Source organism: Pseudorca crassidens, chromosome 4 (genome assembly GCF_039906515.1).
Source record: "Pseudorca crassidens isolate mPseCra1 chromosome 4, mPseCra1.hap1, whole genome shotgun sequence".
Lineage (NCBI taxonomy): Eukaryota > Metazoa > Chordata > Mammalia > Artiodactyla > Delphinidae > Pseudorca > Pseudorca crassidens.
The window spans coordinates 665,862-686,701 of record NC_090299.1 but is presented as its reverse complement, the minus strand read 5'-3'; the positions used below and the strand labels follow the sequence as shown (position 1 = coordinate 686,701).

At 56.4% G+C, this 20,840-nt stretch overlaps 1 protein-coding gene across 3 annotated transcripts in view; it reads right to left on the bottom strand.

Annotated features, from left to right (window-relative positions):
• Positions 1–20,512, bottom strand: part of MAEA (macrophage erythroblast attacher, E3 ubiquitin ligase) — a 31,179-nt gene extending 10,667 nt beyond the window's left edge. For all 3 annotated transcript variants that reach the window (XM_067734828.1, XM_067734829.1, XM_067734830.1), the window contains exons 1-3: positions 20,378–20,512; positions 4,807–4,989; positions 2,742–2,945 (exon numbers count right to left, since the gene is read on the bottom strand). In XM_067734828.1, the coding sequence (XP_067590929.1) occupies positions 2,742–2,945; positions 4,807–4,989; positions 20,378–20,446 (456 nt within the window). In that variant the 5' untranslated portion in view covers positions 20,447–20,512. The remainder of the gene's footprint in view (positions 1–2,741; positions 2,946–4,806; positions 4,990–20,377) is intronic.
• Positions 20,513–20,840: the final 328 nt, after the last annotated feature.

Here is a 20,840-nt window from a genome sequence, read left to right as displayed (position 1 = left end):
GGTGGACTCTCAACCACTGCGCCACCAGGGAAGCCCCAGAGACACCTATTCTATTTCAAGAGAAAGTCACTGAATGCATATAGCTATTGATGCTGCAGTGAAAACCAGGCACTTACAGCAAAATTAACAAGAAGAAATAATCGAGTACAGTTACTTGGCAACAAGGCGGCGCCCATGGACCAGCTAGCTCCTGAAGCATCTCCTGCGGAACCAAATGGGTCAAGGGCAGAAGAGCAGCTGACCAGAGGGCCCGGGGTGTGCTCCTGTTGTGTGTGTGTGTGGGGGGGAACACTGGAGATGCCCTGTCAGCTTTCCAGCTCCTGCATGGCCGCTCCAGACAGCGGGCAGGTCAGGGTGGCCACACAAGGGCAGCTCTACCCACGTCCTCAGTAGGGACAGCGGCTGGGCCCGCAAGAGGCACCCCCAACCTCCCCGTCCTGACCGACGATTACAGAACAGGACCCAGTCAGACAGGGCTGGGAGTGTGGCGGGCCGAGCGCCACGGCCGCTGCTCCTCCCGGCTGCTACCTGGCGTTGCCCTCCCGAGGGGAGCTCTGATGACGAGGTACCCCGTGGCTGCCGCAACCAGGACTCACTAATCCAGTTCTCTGCTCACCGCCCTCACTGCAGAGGTGGGCTTTCTCATGTCGCTTCCTTGGCCATTTCTCCACTGTCTTCTTTCCCCTGAACCCTTCCCACTGGGCAAGGCCAGGCGCCCAGACGACATGCTAGTCTTTCTTCTCTCCCATTTCCCACCTTTTCCAGTTCTGCTCTAAATTCCAAGAGGTGGCCTCTCCTGCCTGCACCCCCCCCGGCATCCCGGGTCTTTCCAGGTCTTTCCTTTCCTGCTGACGGTCCTCTGACATCCTTGGACCCTCAGTTACGGGAGCCACAGTGAAGATGTTAAACCAGCCGGCGGGAGGCGGGCCAGAGCGAGCGCCAACCACAGTCCGCTCCCGGGAGGCGCAAGCATGGAAGCTCCTAACACAGGGACCACAGCGGACTCCACCGGGCGTTCCTCCCTTCTTGGCCGTCTGCGTAGCCCGCACTCCCCCTCTTCGTGGTGTCTTTTGATGAAAAGAAGTCCTTGACATTAAGGAGCCCCAGCTGCAGCCTCTTCCTGGGAGGCCTCGCCCAACCCCAAGGCCAAGAGGATGTCCTCCTGCATCTGCTTCTGAAAGAGACTTGGCTTTCCGCGCCCTGTGTGAAGCTGGGGGCTCCTGTGGAAACCCTCTTCCAGGACTGTCTCCTCGACGAGGTGCACGCCGATCTCCTGGGGCTGCGCCCTTCTGCTGAGGACCACCAGCCCCTCCCCCGCCGCCCTCCCGTCCCTCTTGGCACTTCTGCAGACACGTCACCTTCAGCAAATCTCGTCTGACTTCGTGCTTCTCCCCTCTACAAGGTACACGTTTGGGGGCCAGGAGGCGTGGGGAGCTCGTGCCTCACCAACCACCGCAGGTGTGCGTGGCCATGCCCTCGCAGGTGTGCGGGGGGGAGGGGGCGCGGGAGTGAAGCCTGACGCCCACCGCAGATGGACAGGCTGTGCCAGGAATGTGAGGCTAGGAGAGCCCGTCGGTCAGAAGCTGGCCGTGCTGGGCAGCGGAGGGAGGGGTGAGGAGAGCAGGCACCAGGGACCACTGGGCACCGAGCTGAGACTTGTGGCCCTGCCGCCCACAGCAGGAGCCTGGGCACGTGGCACATGCAGCTCCGGGGAGCCGCCCGGGACTGGGGTGCAAGAGTGAGGAGCCCCCCGTCCCCAGCCCCACTGCACGAGTGTGTCAGCCACGTCGAAGGAAAGGCCTAGGGCTGGAACTAGACAGGGACATGGACACAGCAGGAAGTGGGGCCAGGGTGCACAGTGAGGACCTGCGGATGCCGGTGTGGGGGTGACAGCACGATGCTGTCAGGGACCCAAGGCCACCTGCCGGGACAGGGGGCAGGGTCTCATGCTGGGGTTTCGAGCAGCTAGGGCTGAGCCCCTCGACCCAGGGTGGGAGCCACACACACACGGGTGACATTTAAGCCATGCCAGGGGATGGGACTGGCGGGGGGGGGGCAGGTAGGCCCCAGGCGGCCAGCAGTGCTCAGACTGAGGACTTAAGAGTGAGGAGGGGCGGAACCAGTGGGTCCCGAGCATGTGGCAGAGGAGCAGGCTGAGACGGGACCCCACGTGGAGACGAGGGAGACACTGCCGTCCACACGGATTCTGCTGCCAGAGGCTCTGGTCGACACAGGACGTGGACAGGGTCGGCTGGCCACGCACTCTGGTCTGAGCAGCCCGAGCAACTGTTCCTTGCCCCCCCGCCCCCCCAGTGAAGGCTGCCCTCGGGACACCAGGGTACCACTGCCCCCAGCCACACAGCCCCAAAGGCCAGAGAAAGGTGCGGGCCGACCTGCAGAGGCCCTCCGCCACCGGCCAGCAGCCTAGGGTATCGAGTACTTCCACACCTGCACCCCCGGGGTCACCACACACGGACAGATGGAAAACGTGCCTGACCCCAGAGAAAGGCGTCACCCCAGGGGGACAGTCACGGGACGCGCCTGGCGGCAGGAAAGCGGGCAGCGGTGCGGGGAGGGATCCCTGTCCACACTCTAGCTCCTCGGAACACGTGCAAACCATGCGGCAGGTGCGACACACCCCTAGAGCCGTCACGGGCGGGAGGGGACCTCCCGGCTCAGGACGCACGAGTGGCCGAGTGCAGCCTCCATGAAGGGCTGGGAAGCCGCGGCCCCGCGCCCACCTCGATGCCACTCTGGCGCGCCAGCTTCACGGCCGTGTTGTAGTAGCCACAGCGCAGCAGGTGCTCCACCATCATGCGGTCCATGCGCTTCCTCTTCCACACGCTGGCCGCTGCCGGCTGGTCGCTGCTGTGCTCCTTGAGGTGCTCGATCCTGCGCTTGCATAGCTTGGCGCTCTCACCCTCCGCCTGGATGGACTCCACCGCCTGTGACACGCGAACAGAGGGGGCGCTCAGGATGGGTGGAGACCGGGCACGCCACCCCCATCGCCGAGGACCAGGAGGCAAGGAGGTCAGAGGGGAGCTGGGGCCCAGGGCCACAGACAGCAAGAGTGTGCGGGGCTGCTGCCACCGAGCGGACGGCAGGGTCTGTCCACCTCCTCAGGGATGTTACTGCTTTACATGCGCTGGGGCTATGCTGCCAGAGGCGTAGAACTTAAACTTTGTCACAGCTTCCTGGTTAATGAAACTACTTGTCGTTATAACACGACTTTCTATCTTTTATAATACTTTCCCTTAAAGGCAATTTTGCTCAAAACTAAGACAGCCAGGTGGAAGTGCTCTACGCCTGCGCGCCACATAGCAGCCACTGTCAACCATCTGAAGTGTAGCTCGTGCAACCCCAGCAGAGAATTCTTGATTTTATTCCATTTAAATGTTAGTGGGCACAGGTGGCTGGTGGCTACGCACTGGACAGCAGGTCCAGAATTCTGGTCGGCCCTTGTTTCCCTCCAGCACATTCCACCAAGGTTTGGCTTCCAACTGGCATCAAGAAGTCAGCTGTCAGGATACTTGCTGCTCCTTGACAAGCGGATTTTCCTCCACCTGCTTTGAAGATTTTTCTGTCTCTCTTTTCTTCAGTCTCACTGTGAAAGTCCTAGTTACGTTTACTTTTATTTAACCTGTTTAGGTCTCCGCGTCATTCTCCCGCCCGCCTCTCCTGGACTCTGGCCCACTGCACAGTCCCTGCTCTGTTCCCTAATCTCTCACCCTCTCATGCACTCTCATCTCTTCATCCCTGTGCTGTATTCTAGGTAATTTCCTCAGACCCACCTTCCAGCTCACTAACTCTCTCTTCAGCTTGGTCTGATTGTTAAGTGTTAAAATGTTTGTTGTAAGCAAACATTTGAGTTTTTCATTTGCTACTTTTCACTTCTTGTATTTTTACTTGGTTCTTTTTAACTTTAAATGACATAGTTTCTACTCCCTGCAGATATTTTCAAGCTATTTTTTCATTCTTTAAGCACAGTAAAGTATGGTACTTGATAGTTTCTGTACCCGAAGTCTGTGCAGATCTCTTTCTGTTCCTGCTGTGTTGCAGTCGTGGTGTCTTGTGTACCTGTCCTGGTTACTGTAGTTGAACCATCTGATGCTCAGATGGAAGGCATCCTCCACTCAAGAGAACTGCATTTACTCTACCTGGAGCCTGGAGGCAGCACCTGCTGGGACCACTCAGACCAGGCTGAAGGAGGGGGTGGGCGGCAGTGCTTCTCCCAGCAAGTTCACTTCTGGGCACCCTCACCTGAGGTGTAGTGCTGCTGGGTCCTGCCATCAGGCCCCCAACTCTAAGGGCCCTGAGTCACTGGCCAGTGAGGCCCTTGCTGGGGGATCTCTCTAGGCAGCAGGGGTCCCTCGCCTTCTAGCCCCCCTGACCCCCTGCTCTCCAATTCTGGCGAATAAAATGTTTTCAAATATCTTATCTCACTTTTTAGGGCTTATCAGTGGGCATACCTACCATTCCCAGAAACAGGATACCCTATGTGCTGTTCTGAGGTGAAATTGTGAAAAAAATAAATCAATCTACTACCCATCCTGGCCGCCCCGACCTGGGCTCCCTGGGACATCTGGAGTCAGGATAACCTGGCCCTACAGGAACAGGAATGTGGGTCAGGAAGCCGGCCGTACAGCTGACAGACTCCAGAGCGCGGACAGCAGGGGAGGGGGGCCCCTCCACCGCAGCTCCCCCAGGAGGCGGCCCCTTCTCAGGACAACTGGGTGAAGGGTGCGCCTGTGGGGTGCGCGCAGCCTGGGGGCAGGGCAGGCAGCATGGCCCGGAAGCAGCACTGACCTTCCTCTTGAGCACACTGAGCTTCTCCACCACACCATCCAGGAGGCTGACCACAGAGTCCACGGCTGGACAGCTGCTCAGGGTCTTCTCTAGCTCAGCCACTACCATGGTGACGTGGCTTGTCTCCCGGTCAATGTTCTTCTGTGCGGCACGGAAGCGCTTGTTCAGTGTTTCGTAGGGCACCTGCAGAAGACAGAAGGCCACTAACTCCACACGGTTGGTGGGTGGGCACCACCCATCGTCCACGCAGGATGTGTGGGCCTCCTTCGTGGCACTTTTTGAGGCAAGAGGCTTCGGCTTCTCATTCTCTAAAAATGTATCTCCTCTAAAACCTGCCCAAGCCCCACAAAAGGCCCGTGTGAGTGAGGGTCTCCTGTGCTCCTAGACAAGGACACAAAGGCTGAGATGCACCCTGACCCACATCTAAGATGTAGTGCAGCCTCCACTCTTCCCAGAAACCTCCACAAGCCAGCAGACAGAAAGATCACCAAGTTCATCTAGAATAACACAGCTAAGGAAATGAGCAAAAAGGAGAGAAGTACTGGGGGCTTTAATCGATGGACATGAAAGCCCACGATGTGCAGCAGAGATGCCGATGAGCCTGGCGGGCACTAGGCTGAGGCCGGACAGAAATCAGCACCTCAGGTGCACCTCAGGGTTAGGAAGGTGACGGCATCAGCACCCATGGGAGATCATAGGCACACATTTAACTGATCTCAACGAGAGGACGCCCATTCCCCTGAGTTATTAAAAACCACCCATTCCGTCCAGAGCATGGGAAGATAGAAAACCCACGAAGCACCACTGAGAAGTCTGGAGAACTGCTGCTCACACACTCGTCGGCCCCCAGGGTCATCACAGCGCAGCAGGCAGGGTCCAGCACCGCACCCCGGGGACCCCTAGGGAAACCCACCGAAGACAGGGACTCCCTGCCAGCACTCCCTGCTCACACGGCAGGTCTCCATGGGATTCTGCGACGGCTGCCGCAAACCGCCCCTGTGAGCGCTTCGTCTTCAGGCCCGCCCAGCAGGGAAGCACCCACTCCTGGGGCACTGCTGGCTCCACCGACACTTGCTAGGCACCAGCCGTGTGCCAGGTACTGTGCCTGGCAGGGAGGAGACCCAGGCCTGGCTCAGAGCCTGGGCTTCCCAGCAGCAGAGACCCTGGGGTGATGGCAGAGCCAGGCTCCAGCCACGGAAGGACCACCACAGCAGGACTCTTGGCCGGAGACCCAGCAAGGCCAGCACCGTCCTTGCCCTCAGCTAGCACTCCCATTCGGCAGTGCATAAACATGCCTGTCCACACCTTGGGTTTCGCCAGTAGTCTGAGGAGCAGAATGCCACGAGCTGAGCCCCATCTGCCACGTGTGATGGGGTGGGCTCGGCACCGGGTGGCCACCCCGCTGGGACTCGGGCTCGCTGATGACTGCTGTGGGTGGCTATCAAAGCACAACCGAGCTACGAGGCCAAGCCCAGCAGGACACGGGACACGGCCTCACACGGACGTTCGGGGCCACCTGCTGCTGGTGGGCGGCGTGGGTCCCCCTGCATGGGCCACCGGACTGGGCTCTGTGGTCCACCCCCCACACCGGCCGCATCCTCTGGACTCAGTACTTCCTGTAAGAAAAAACGGAGGGGCTCCTTCGGTGTCCACTTGGTCAGAAAGTGACCACTGCGTACAGCACCCAACACGGTGCCAGGCTCGCGGCAGACAGCAAACCGCACGTGGTGAAGGATCCCCTCCAGCTCCTGTGGAGGGTGTGTCCTGCCACAGGCTGGGATTCTGGAGGGTGGAGGCACGACCCAGCCTTCAACCACCACCCGTGGTCTCCACGACCAGGACTGGGGGGGTTGGGTCTCTGCAATGGGAGCGGCACGTAGAGCAACCCCAAGATTGTGTGACGCCGGCACCGGAGAAGATGCCCCAGGGTCCTCAGCTGCCTTCGGTTTGCCCCCCAACGCCACCGTCCTGACCCGACGACCCCCCCAGGCAGCCTCCATGGCGCGCAGACAGGGAGAGACGCCCGCGGGGGGCTGAGGTCAGGGCTGGTGGGGTCACTGATGACCGCACACGCCCTTCCAGGCTGCTTGTTAAACCCAAGTGAGCGCAGGCGTTAATGTTACTGCTTGAAAAAGTGAGCACTCAGTTCCAGAACGACTGGGAAGTGGGTCACCGGCTGTGCCCTCAGGACCAGGGGCCAGGAGCGGAGGCAGCCTGCCCGGGTCCCGCAGGCCGTCTGCGTGAACACACTGTGTATTTGGAATCTGAGCTGGACCGATGCATTCATAAAAGAAAACAGAGTGGAATTACTAGAAAACAAGTTGAACAAATCCCACGATGCACAATGAACAAAGCTCCTAAGGTGTTTTTTATTATCACATCCAGACGTTAAAATTCTCTTCCAATAAATATAATCAAAACCACCATGACACAGGAGAAAAGAGTCACGTGCCTGCACAGGCACGGGGGCGACCACGGGCCAGAGAGCCTGCACGGGCCGCGCACACACCGGTACACCCGTGCGCGTCACCGAGGCAGGGGGATTCCAAAGAAAGCTCTGTGGGCTGGGATCCGACTTTCAACTCTTATCCTGAAAAGCAGCCAGCAACGCTCTCACATTCATCCGCAGCCCATCGTCAGGATCCTGTCCCAACAATTTACACTGTAAGGTAACAGTCAAGCTTACCTATTTCTCTTCTGAGGCAAGAAGCCGACTCAGGGTCTGGCATACGTCCACTGTGCGGGAATGGAACCATGGCACAGCCCGGCCGGTGGTGGGGGTGGTGGCAGCGAGGGTGCCACCCCCGCACGTGGCCCACACCCCGCCCCACCCAAGCTCCTGATGGCTCTGGACACTCCCGTCCCCCAGAGGCCTCTCCTGCACCTGCACCAGCCCCACGCCTCTCCTGGCCCTGGCCATCCTCCCACGCCCCAGGCCACCGGCCCACATGCTCGGGGGCCACGCGCTCTGCAGGGCTGAGCTTTCGGGTCCCACCCTCTGCTGCCCATGCGCCCCTCTGAGCTCGGCCACCCACCCCCTGCACGAGCACCTGGAATCAACGTCCCTCCCGGGGACACCGGGCCGCCCAGGCCTTGCCTCTCCCGCCTTTCCCCAACTGTCCCCTGCTGTTCTGTCACCAACAGCTCCACAGGTTCCTTCCCAAGGGGCTTTTGCCAAAAGAAGGGGTGGAATTTCAGAAATGCTGAAGACTCTAAACCATGCCAAAGTATCACTGAGAACGAGGCACAATTGCGATGCCTGCAGATAGGCAAGGCTCCACACCCCTCAGCAGCCAAGCCCCTTCTGGGAGGAAAACTACTGAGACGGTCCTCGGTGAGACAACAAAACCACAGAGACATGAGAAGTGCAGTGAGGTGGGAAAGCAACAAAGAGCCAGACTGAGAGAAAAACTCTGTGTTCTTCAATACATTCCTAAAGCACAGGCAATGAAAGCAAGGGTAACAAATGGGACTACATTAGACTTTAAGACGTCTGAAAGCAAAGGAAACAATCGTCAGAGCGCAACGGCAAACCGGGAACAGGAAGAGATGTTTGCAGACCACACGCCTGGTAAGGGTTACTATCCAGGCTTCATAAGGAACCCCGACAGCTCCACGACGGAGAGACAAATAACCCAACTGAGAAATGGGCCACGGACTTGAACTGACATTTCTCCGAAGAAGAGACGCGGCCCCGACCCGTGTGGGGAGGCGCTCAGCACCACTAACACTCGGGGAAACGCCAGTCACAACCACAAGGAGAGCAGCACACACCTCGGGACGCTCCCAGCGGGAACAGGGAGCAGCCGTGCTGGGGGGTGCCGGCCCCTACTCTGGGACTCCACCTCCAGGACCGGAAGGAACAGTGTGTGCTGTGGGGCGTTCTGTCAGAGTGGCCCGAGCTGACTTAAGAGAGTCCTAGAGATCTGAGCGCGATACAGCACTGCTAGACACTTAGAAATGATGGAGCTGGTTCATTTGTTTTTTACCTGGATAAAAAAAAATCCTGAATGATTTTGGTAACATACGGGCAATGGTGCCTGATTCAAAGCACTGGTCCAGGAAGGCATGGAGACCAAGGAGGGTGGGCGACCTGGGGGGTGGACCCACGTGCATGGTCCGTGTGGCCAACCAAAGAGACAGGGCAATTCAGGGCAGAGAAGACCGGCTGTCTCCGCAACAGAGGTGCCGGGACTGGACCCCACGTGGGAAAAGGACAAACCTCAACCTGTGCCTCATAAAATCTGCACAGATTCCCTTGAAATGGACCACAGACCTAAACATAAAAGCTGAAACTGTAAAAATCCTCGACGTAAACATAGGAGAAAATCTTCACAACCTTGAAATAGGCGAAGATTTCTTGCAGGTACACAGAATGCACTAACTGTAAAAGAGGAATCAGTAAATTAGTCTTTATCAAAACTAAAACTTTCGCCCTTTGAAAGATAATTTAAGGTAAGCTGCACCACTTTTTTTTTTTAAACCACCCCCCCCCCCCGCTTTTTGTAATTTATTTTTGGCTGCGTTGGGTCTTCGTTTCTTGCATGTGGGCTTTCTCTAGTTGCGGCAAGCGGGGGCTACTCTTCGTGGCGGTGCGCAGGCTTCTCACTGCAGTGGCTTCTCTTGTTGCGGAGCATGGGCTCTAGGCACATGGGCTTCAGTAGCTGTGGCTTGCAGGCTCTGGAGTGCAGGCTCAGTAGTTGTGGCACACAAGCTTAGTTGCTCCGTGGCATGTGGGATCTTCCCGGACCAGGGCTCGAACCCGTGTCCCCTGCATTGACAGGCAGATTCTTAACCACTGTGCCACCAGGGAAGTCCCCCTGCATCATTTTTTATTTTACCAATTTCTAATTGAGATATAATTCAGATACTATAAAATTCCCCCTTTTAATTCAAGTATACAACTTAGTGGTGTTTAGTATAACCACAGGCTGTGCAACCATCAGCATCATCTACTTCCAGAACATTTTCATCACCCCAAAAAGAAACCCGCTGCCTACAGAAGCACTCCCCAGAGCCGGGCAACCAGCCACTGACCTACTGTCTACCTGAATGGACCTGCCTATGCTGGACATTTCATATCAACGGAATCATACACTCTGTGGCCTTCTGTGTCTGGCTTTTTTTCTAATTTAGCGTAATGTTTCCAAGGCTCGTCCATGATGCAGCATGTACTTCATTCCTTTTTACGGCTGAATAGTGTTCCATTATGCGAATACCACACTTGTGTATGCACTCATAAGCTGATGGACATTTTAGCTGCTTCCACTTTGGAGCTGTTATGAATAATAAGGCTATAAATTCCTGCACAAGTTTTTGTATGGGCACGTTTTCACTTCTCCTGGGTAGATTATCTAGGAGTGGAACTGCTAGGTCATATGGTAACTCTGTGTAGCTTTTTGAAGAACTACCAGACTGCTTTCCACTGTGGCTGCACCATTTTACATTCCTCAGAGTCTATCAGGATTTTAGTCTCTCCACACCCTCATCCAACACTCGTTACTGTCCATCTTTCTGATTACAGTCATTCCCGTGGGTATAAAGCAGTGCCTCATCATGGTTTCGTTATTTCACCAATGATGAATGATGTCGTGCATCTCCTCTTATGCTCATTAGCCATTTGTATCTCTTCTTCAGAGGAGTCTCCTCAAACCATTTGCTCGTTTTTACATCGGGTTATTTGTCTTTATATTATTGAACTGTAAGAGTTCTTTACATATTCTGGATACTAGATCCTTATCAAAAATGATCTGCAGGGCTTCCCTGGTGGCGCAGTGGTTGAGAGTCCGCCTGCCGATGCAGGGGACACGGGTTCGTGCCCCGGTCCGGGAAGATCCCACATGCCGCAGAGCAGCTGGGCCCGTGAGCCATGGCCGCTGAGCCTGCGCGTCCGGAGCCTGTGCTCCGCAACGGGAGAGGCCACAACAGCGAGAGGCCCGCGTAACGCAAAAAAAAAAAAAAGATCTGCAAATATTTTCTCTCTGTTCTGTGAGTAGTCCTTTCACTTTCTTAACAGAATACCTTTGAAACACAAGCTTCTTCCCTTTAATGAAATCCAATTTATCAGTGTTATTGTAAATAAAACTCTTTTCTTCATCTCCCTTTTCACTGTTCATTTCTAGGATACAGAAATACAAATTATTTCCATTATATAAACTGATCTTGTGTCCTGCAACCTTGCTGAACCACATTGTTAGCTCTAACAGGTGTGTGTGTGTGTGTTGTGTACGTGTGCATTCCTTACGACTCTCCATACACAAGATGATTTCCTCTGCAAATTGAGTTTACTTATTCCTTTCCAATTTGAATGCCTGCTATTTATTTTTCTTGCCCAACTGCCCCAATTGGAACCTCCAGGACAATGCTGAATGGAAATGGTGAGTGGACATCCTTGTCTTTTTGCTGATCTTAGGGGAAAGGTTTTGGTGTTTCACCACTAAGCATGATGTCGGCTGTGGTTTTCTCAGAGATGCCCTTTATCAGGTAGAGGAAGTTCTCTCCTATTCCTAGTTCGTTGAGTGTTTTTATCATGAAAGGGTGATGGATTTTGTCAAGTGTTTTTATCTGTGCCTATTGAGGTGATCGTGGGGTTTTTGTCCTTTATACTATTAGTATGGCATTGCGTTGACTTTTACATGTTGGGCCAACCTTGCATTCCTGGGGTAAAGCCCACTTAGTCACGGTACATAATCCTTTTCATATGTTGTCAGATCCAGTTTGCTGGCACGCTGCTGAGGATTTTAGCACCTACATCCATCCATAAGGACTGGTGTGTAGTTTTCTTGTGGTATTGTCTGTCTGGTTTTGGTATCAGGGTAAAACTGACCTCACAGAACAAGCTGGGGAACTTCCTTCCGCTTCCATTTTCTGGCTGTTTGTGAGGCAGCAATGTTAACTCTTTTTAAAACATTTAATAGAATTCACCAGTGAAGCCATCATGTCCTGGGGTTTTTCTTTATGGGAAGTTGTGTTTTTTTTTAATCTTTTTACATGGTATAGGCTATTCAGCCATCATTTTTACAAAAGGGTGATTTTATGCGGTTCAACTCAACACATTCTTCCTTCTACATATTTTCTGTTTGTATTCCTCACCCAACACTCAACAAGGAAGAGGGCATTGGAGCTTTCTCATCAATTTGAACCAGGTTTTTATGGTTCACATTTGGCGGATTTTTTTAAGGTTTGTTACTTGCTTTTAAATTCTGGTTTTATCTTATCTGGTTATACCAAAAAATTAAATTTGTATTAGTCAAATCTACTTAATGTTTCCTTGGTAATTTGTTTCACTACAGCTTTTAAGATCATAGAATTTATCCATTTAATTAGTTGAATGCTAAATTATATTTCCTCCAGTACCTCTTTCCCCTTCAGTGACTCGCAAAAAGTAATCCTTCCTGTTTTCATAACTGAAGCAGAATCCGGCAAACACCCTCATCGAGACCCGTATGAAACACCTGTACTCTCATCCAGCTCCACAGCAGCCCTCCCACACCGCGCCACTTGCTTTGGTACGTGTTTCTTCAAACCTTCTCCAGTGTTTGCTGTGGGTTTTCTCACAGTATTTGCTGACAAAGAGATGCACCTTAGTTTGTTCTCATAATGTTTTCAGCCATTTTTACCAGCACAGGAAGGAAGTATTTCCCCAATGGCAGGAGACCTTTTATCTTTCACAATTAAGAAACCTCAGAAGAGGTTTCTAAATATTTATCACAAAGCTAACAACATCCTGTAAAGTGTTGCACTGAGCCCTGAATGGCAGCAGACAGCCCTGCCTGGCCTGGAGAGCTGTGCCTCGTGTTCCGGCGTGTGGCACGGAAGTCTCACGAATCACACGCTCTCCTGGGCTGACCTCCCCGGGCACAGCAAACACCTGAGGGAGGCTCACGAAGGGCAGGAGTGCTTCAAACCCCCTCTTTCAAATAGGCTTCTTGAAAAGTGACATGTTGCTGGCCCACCTCTAGGGGGATGTGATGAGATGGACTTTTCACTCCGTGAAGTGCTGACAAAGCTGGAGGCGGGAAGGGCACCATCAGCACCTCCATATTCTCCCTCCTGGGGGCAGGGTCCTCTCATCCGCGACTGCTGGTTACTCACAGGCATCTTTTCATGCCACTGGTCCATCTCAGCAAGGGCAGTACGGGTAAAACAGAACACGCTGCAAGTGATGAGTTAGCCGGCGTGCACACAAGGCAGCCTGGCGCCAGCCCTCCACGTGAGCGTCTCCAGGCCCGGGGCGGCTCAATGACCAAACACGACACACAGAGCCCGAGCAGGCACCAGTGCCGACTGTATGCATAACACCAGGGAAACACTGGCTCACCTTTTCCATACAACATATAACCAAAGCCAGCAACTTTGCAACAAGGCTGTTACTTTCGCAGTTTCATAGCAGACCCTGGTGTCCAGCAGAGACACCCTTCTTGGAGCTTCCCTCGTGATAAAGAAGAAAGGTCTGATCAAGCACACAGAGAAGTCAGATGGTATCTTTCCAGCTACTGTTAGCATCTTCAAACAGAAACCCAGCACCCTCTGCTGCTGCCAGCCACGGCGCCTCCACTGGCGCCCACTGCTGGTGTGCTGTAGTCACCCTAACGCTTTACTCTTCCTGGCATTTTCCCAGGAGATGTTCTACTGGTTATTGCTGGGATGCAGAAAAGTGAGGACTTTTGTCTGCTTTTCATGTACCCAGTTACTGTGTTGACCTTTCTAATTAACTGCAGTCATTTTCTGGTTAGTTTGCTTGTGTTTCTGGGTACATAAACATATTCTGTCTCATTCGTTCTAACAGTTACATTTACTTGTTTCAATCTTACTTCTTTGGATAGAATTGCCAAAATAATATTTAATAATTCATCTGTTATTTGAAGAGTTATTTCTTCTACGCCCTCCAAAGAGCTTATAATCCCAGTGGTTAGAAACAAAGAAGCAAAACACAGTTAAGTCAAATGGCAGCGGCAGCTAAGGAGAAAAACAGAGCAGAAGAGGGGATGGTGGGACTCCCAGTCTCAATAAGGTGCTCGCACTGAGAAGGTGATACCTGAGCAGAGACGGGGGAAGGTGAGGGAATAAGCCAGACTGACATCTGGGGGAAAGGATTCTGGACAAAGTAAACAAGAGCAAAGACTCTGAGGCCCCCCATGCTGGCACATCCTGTAGCAGTTGGGGAGGCCACTGTGGCTCAGTGTCCAAAGGAGTGGAGGTGGGGGAGGAGGTGGCAGGGAGGAGGGAGAGGTGAGGAGGTGGCGGAGGGGGAGGAGGAGGAGGACGACGTCGGGGAGGAGGTCGGGGGTGAGGGGGAGAGGTGAGGAGGTGGGGGAGGAGGATGATGTGGGGGAGGAGGTCGTGGGGAGGAGGTGGGGGGAGGGGGAGAGGTGAGGAGGTGGGGGAGGAGGAGTGGAGGGAGGTGGGGGAGAAGGTAGTGGGGGAGGACGTGGGGAGGAGGGGGAGGGGAAGGGGGAGGCGAGGAGGTGGGGGAGGGGGAGGGGAGGGGAGGAGGACGACGTGGGGGAGGAGGAAGAGGGGGCCAAGTCATGTGGCCCTGGAGGGCCACTCTAACAACCTTGGACTTTACCCCGAGTAAGACGGGAGGCTGCCAGGAAGAAGCACGGGCAGTGCTGGGGACAGCTGGGGGCTCCTTCAACAACCCGGAGAGGGCCTGGTTTAGGCCACAGTGGCAGAGTGAAAAGGATGTGAGGACAGGCTGGATGTGAGCTCTGAGAACGGAGGGGTCGAGGCTGGCTCCAAGGTTCCAGCGTGAGCCAAACGGGATGGGAGCGCTGTCCGCCACTGAGACCAGGAAGACGGGGGAGCGGGTTTGCGGAGGAGTTGGGTAAGACAACGAGTTCAGACTTCCACATGCTGAGACACCTTACAGACCCAAGAGGGGACGTCTGACAGGCTCCCGGGTCCAAGGCTCTGGGGCTGGCGAGGGGATCCAGCTGGGAGTCATCGGTACACACGGGGGTCCTCAAACAAGGTCACCAAGTCAGCGAGCAGTCCCAACAAGGAGGATGAGGGGCGGCTGTGAGCCTGGGAGGAGCCAGGCGTGCGTGGTGTCACGGGAGCCACCTGGGGCCCTACTCCGGGAAGGAAGGGCAGCCTGTGGCACACGTGGTGAGAGGTGGGGGCGAGCACCAGACGCTGTCAGAGGCTCAGGCAGCCCCATGGGGTCACCTGGAGACCCTGGCCAGAAGCCTGCCAGGGATTGCTGGGGCAAAACCAGCCTGGAGGCCGCTCGTGAGACCGGGAGGTGGCCATCTCGAAGGGGGTGCCCCGAGGGTGCTGTCCAGTTGTCACCTAGAAGGTCACGGCATGCACACCGTGAGTGGACAGAGGGGCAGGGCGCAGACACTCCTCCCCGGCAGCTGAGCCTTGAAGGAAGGAGAGAGGGGTGCGGGCCGGGGTGGGGGGGTGAGAAAAGAAACTCCGAAGGCTGCCACACCCGGAATGCCGCTCGTGGACAAGAGTGAGATGTGAATGTTTACGGGATTTCCGCCCAGACAGAGGAGATGCTCGCTCGGCCAACAGCTACCGCCAGTGCCCCCCACGGGCCAGGAGCTCTTCCAGGCGCTGGGAGGGCAACAACCGCCCCGACACGGCCCCTCACTGAGGACCAGCGTCCCAAGGGGGCATGTGACAGAAAAAGCGCCAGAGGGTGACCAAAGCCAGAAAGAAAACCCCAGGGTGAGGGCCAGAGCGCAGGGGCCGCAGGGCCGGATCCGGCTCAGGGCGGTGGCCTGGGGCCACGTGGGCAACGACACGTTGGCAGTGCCCTGCCCAGCCGGCTGGTGGAGCGCTAGGAGGCCGGCTCCCATGTGCAGAGACCTGGGAGGGACACAGGATGGGGCGGGGAGCTGGGGGAGGTCTGGCTCAGATGGGGCAGGGCACGGGGGCCGCTGTCATGATGGGAAAGGGGACAAGGCCAGGCCCCAGGGGCTGCGTGTGGTGGCAGGGGAAGGCTGGCTCTGTGGACAGTGAGACCATCGACCCAGCTGGGGGTTTTCTCCCCTCGGCCACATTCTGCGCGACAGTCCAGTTATCAAACTACTCAGCAATATTTAGTTGTTAACTATTGGTTAGTAGTGATTGAAACAGTGAATAATTCTGGTTTTCAAAAGGTTGTGAAAAACGTACACCTGAAAATAACCAACTGTTACCCCGGTGGAAACTGCTTGGCCAGGTTCAGGTCAGCATCAAACATCCCACCTCAGCCTGCCCGAGGCCTCTTCCCGGCCCGTCTTCCCACCCCGCCCCCCGGCCCGTGTCGCCAGCCAGGCACTCAGTGGCCCCTGCCCCCTTTGCAGGGCTCTGGGGACGTCCAAGCTGCCTTGCTGCAGTGGGACCGTGACCCTTCCGTGTCAGGGTTGCCAAGACTTAAACTCAACCCACATGGCTCCTCCCCGAAACACGCCTCCGCGGCCACCCCCAAACAAGTGCGCTGAAACCCTGTGTCCCTCGTTTAATGCCTCCTGCCACCAAGCGTGTGACCAGGACGGGGCCTCACCCATCTCTCCATGAGGCCGCCCTGCTGTCGTGCACCATCGGGGACCCCCTCTCCAGGGTTTGTTCCGAGAGTTCCAAGAGCGCAGATGTCACGTGCTCAGTGATCATGTTTGTTACAGACCCGGCCGGAAGCCAGGGGCCCGAGGCGTGTGTGGTGGCCACATGGCTCCCCCACCAGCTCTGCCACCACCTGCCCAGGGCTGAGGGTCAGCGCTGGCTCCAACAGCCCACCCCTTACAGAGAAATGGAGATTAGAAAGCCCTTTCCTCTCCAGACTTGAAATCTGTTTAAAACACTAACCATACTTAAAAACACAAGCAGCGAGCAGGGACCCTCACGTCAACCCACGTCTCTCCGGGAGGGCCCGGCACGGAGGACGCAAGGACAGGACATGCCACCAGGTTGCCTTCGTTTGGTCAAACGTCCCTCCAGCGACAGTGAGAGAGAGGGGAGCGCGAAGCCAGGAGGACGCGTGGCACACACTTCAGAGAGGGGCACGCAGCCGAGCTCTGGGTGTGTGGGGCTCTGGAAGCCAAGGCCACGTGCGGGCTCTTTCAGCTGAGAACAAGCACTGCCCTGAAGGTGTGACGAGGCTGCAGCCTGAGAAGAAGGCAATCATGACGCAAGCAGCTGCGGACCAGAGACGGCCAGCGTCTGAGGGAGGGACTGGCTCACTCGGGAAATCACAAAACCTAAAGTAGAAAGAGGTTAGGCCCCAGCCATGGCCACCACCTGGGACACAGCATAATCAGATACTTGTCTCAAAAGTCCAAACACTTTATGCTACCAGCATTTCTCAAATTTGAGAACACGTGATTCCCCCAAGCCAGGCTGAGGCCAAGTTTGTAAAACCGCACTGAAAGTTATAACTTTAGCATGTAACTGGCACACAAACTTTCTACAAGTACAAAGTCAGGATTTGAAATTGCAGGGCAGTACTTGGTCAACAACACTGTCACCACATGAAAAGCAGCAGATTTTTTCAAAGACACAGGAGAATCTGCCTCCAGGCCCAGCTGGGAGCAACGGCCACACTCCCAGCCTGTCACATGTGACAGGAGGGGACAGCTGGGAGAGGGGCTGGGGAGCCAGGATGAGGCTCCAGGTGAGCCCAGAGATGGGTCCAGGTGAGCTCAAGGGGAGGAATCAGGGTCCAAAGCAGGTTTCCAGCGACGATGCCAGGTCCCTCCCCTGGGCTGAGCGAACTCCCACCTGACCTGGACGGTGACAAAGAAGGCCTCTAAAATATGATTTTCCTTCAGCTATCCAAAGGAAAAAACAGAAATAAAAACTCCAAAAACGAATGGGATAACTAGCAAAGTCATTTGGAGAATAAACACAAATTGCTTTTATACTCAGAAAAAACTTCTAAAAACATAATTAGAACAGGGTTTCCAGTTGATGATGGTGGATCACGCACTCGAGCTTCCACTTCTCCTTCCCTGAGGCCTGAGGGGCACGGCCCACAACCCCACACACTGCAGGGAAAGCTGCCAGCCAGGGCCAGAGCACCAGGTGCCCGGACACGCCCGCTGCAGTAAGAACAAGTTCCCCACAGCAAGGTGCAGACCAGTGGTTCTCATGGGGACCACCTGCGCCCCCAGCCCAGGACAAGCGGCAAAGCTAGAGGCACCCAGAGGCGTGCTCCCGCCGCCAAGACGCATCCAAACGTCCACAGGCCCCGGGGGGAGCAGGGGCTCGGGGTGGGGGAGAGGGCCCGGGTCAGGGCGCGGCGGAGCCGCCACCGAGGGCCGCTCCACCCTCTGGCCACTCTGCCAGGAGAGAAGAGCAGAAGAGCTTACCAGCCCTGAGGCTATGACGAGGCTGCCCAGCCCCCCAACAGGGAGGAGTCCCCATCCTGTGTGAAGGGGACTTGCCGGCTGCACGTCCCTGCTACCCTGCAGGAGGAGCTGCCTTCAGACTAGAGAAGCACAACCTATGCCTTCCAGAATGCCCACCCTCAGCCCTCACCCCCTGCCCCCCTGCCCTGTCCCCCCGCGCCCCCTGCCTCTTGACTCCCTCCAGACCATGAACGGCACAGCTCCCGAGCCAACAGCTCTTCCCATGTTCCTGGTGAAACTTCCTCATTATCCAGTAGGAATTACTCCTGATAAAAATGTTAACTCAGCAGTGACACACATGTCAAGAGAACAGAGGAATTATCCTGTGGGATCTAAATAATCTGTGAGGGAAAATGGAGATAGTACCTTGCAAAAATTCTACTTTTTAAAATCATTCCAGAAAAGAAGTAAAATTTCTTTATTTGGCAAGCTCACTTGAAAGGATACTATAATATTTCTTGGGACTTCCCTGGTGGTGCAGTGGTTAAGAATCCGCCTGCCAATGCAGGGGACACGGGTTCGAGCCCTGGTCCGGGAAGATCCCACATGCCGCGGAGCAACTAAGTCCATGAGCCACAACTACTGAGCCTGCGTGCCTGGAGCCCGTGCTCTGCAACGAGAGAAGCCACCGCAATAAAGAGTAGCCCCCACTCGCCGCAACTAGAGAAAGCCCACGCGCAGCAACGAAGACCCAATGCAGCCAAAAAACAAAAACAAAATCCTTTACCTCTAGAAGTATCTGCCTAACTACATTAATCAAAGCCTGTCTGATAAGTCTGCAACTCAGACTCCGTTCACGGTTATGAAACGCGAGAGCACGACTCGGAGGAGGGATCCTGCCTGTCTGGTGTTCCCCACATTCACCACCACAGTTTTCATCTCTGAACCTTCTTGTCTGTCCGTCAAGCGGCAGGCCTGGCAGGGGCTGAGGGAGACCAAAGCTCAGTCAGCGGTTCCCACTCACACCCCTTTGTTTTGGTCGGGTGCCTCGGGCAGCAGAGAATCGTGGCCTATGAGCCGCAGGGTCTTGGGGAGTGGCGTGTCAGAACAGCACGCCCTACACCTGCGGTCCAGCAAACAGGCATCGGGCTCAGGCCGGCAGCGCTTCCCTTCCTTCCCTTCAGCTACCTTCCCACAGCCAGAGCCCTCTCTTCACCCTGAGCCGACCCAGGCGCCAGGAGTAAACAACCTCAGAGGCGTTGAGGACCCTCCCGAGGTCTCCCAGGAAGTGAACGCAGAGCTCACAGCAACCTGGCCACACCGCACCCCCCCTCTGTCACCACTGACGTGGACAGGGATGCTGGGTCCTCCGGGAGGAGAGATGCGACGTGGCCCCCGGGAAAGGAATTCAGACGCACGTAGGATCGGCCGCAGCTCTCCTGGGAATGTTATAACCTTGAGCGTTGAAGAAATTTACTCCCAGGTGCTTCGCTGTAGTCAATCACCATCGAATCCTCTACTAACTAGGGAAGAACTAGCACCGACCCCTCTCCCGGGAACACCGATTTCATCCCAGCGTTAAGTCGACTTGCCTCAGCGACCATCCAAGGTCACCCAACTGGCGACCGAGTGGCAAGGGCTGTATTTCAGGTTTGGTGACGCCCTGCAAATGGGTTCCCATTGGGTCGTGAGGTCTCTCCTCACAGGTTCCCTAATTAGAGGCTGGAAGCCATCCATCAACACCGTCTGACACGAGCTTCCGGGAGGATAGCTGGACACCAACCGCCCTTCACGGTGGGCACTCTGGCTGGGCGCCCGCGACCCCACAGCCCTGAGACCCCAGCCTCCAAAGTCGCCAGCCTGTCTACGACCAGGGCTGTCGCTGATGCAGTTCACGGTATTATAGGACGAAGGGGCCACAATCGGGCTCCGGAGGGAGAAGCGGGGCGCCAGGCAGACGCGCTCCCCGCCCTGTCACGAAGGCAGGAGGGAGCATGGATGGCCAGACGCCACACCCGCCCGGCCCTCAGGTCCCCTGCCCCCGGGGAGCCCGGCCGCCAGCCCAGGACCCCAGAGAGACGGGCCCCCAGCCCCTGGGGAGCCAGGCCCCCAGAGTCCGGCCCCTGGGGAGCCCAGCCCCCAGATCCCCGGCCCCGGGGAAGTCCGGCCCCCAGACCCCCGGCCTCCGCCCGGCGCCCCATGCCGCGCCCCGGCCTTCGCCCAGCCCCTCCCCCTCCCCTCAGAGGCCGCCCGGCCAGGCGCGGGCGCCCCCCGGCCGCAGACCCCACCTTGAGGGTCGGATACTCCTGCACCTTCAGGGTCATGGAGAGCTGAGCCGCGGACTCTTGCACCGCCATCTTGGACCGGCCAAAACATTAGCGGGCGGAGCGGAAGCGCGGCGCGCGGCACGCCGGGTAGTGACGTCGCGGGGCGGGGCGGGCCGATGCCTGCACCAATCACGCCCGCCCCCGCCCCGTGGCGGAGGATGGGCGCCGAGAGGCGTCCACTCCACCCAATCATCGCCGGTCTTTCTCTCGTTCAGCCAATCAGAGGGAAGCATGGCTGGGCGTGGTCTCTCCTTGAACTTGAGGCGGGGCGGGGCGGGGCGGCTTCTCTCCACCCGTCGCTCGCTTGCTGCACCAGCCCCAGTGCTACCTTCCCAGAGCGCCCCCGGGGGTTGAGGGCTGGGGTCCTGCTAGGAGCGCGGCTATGGGGGTGACTGGGCTCGCGTGGGGCGGCCCCTGGAGGCAA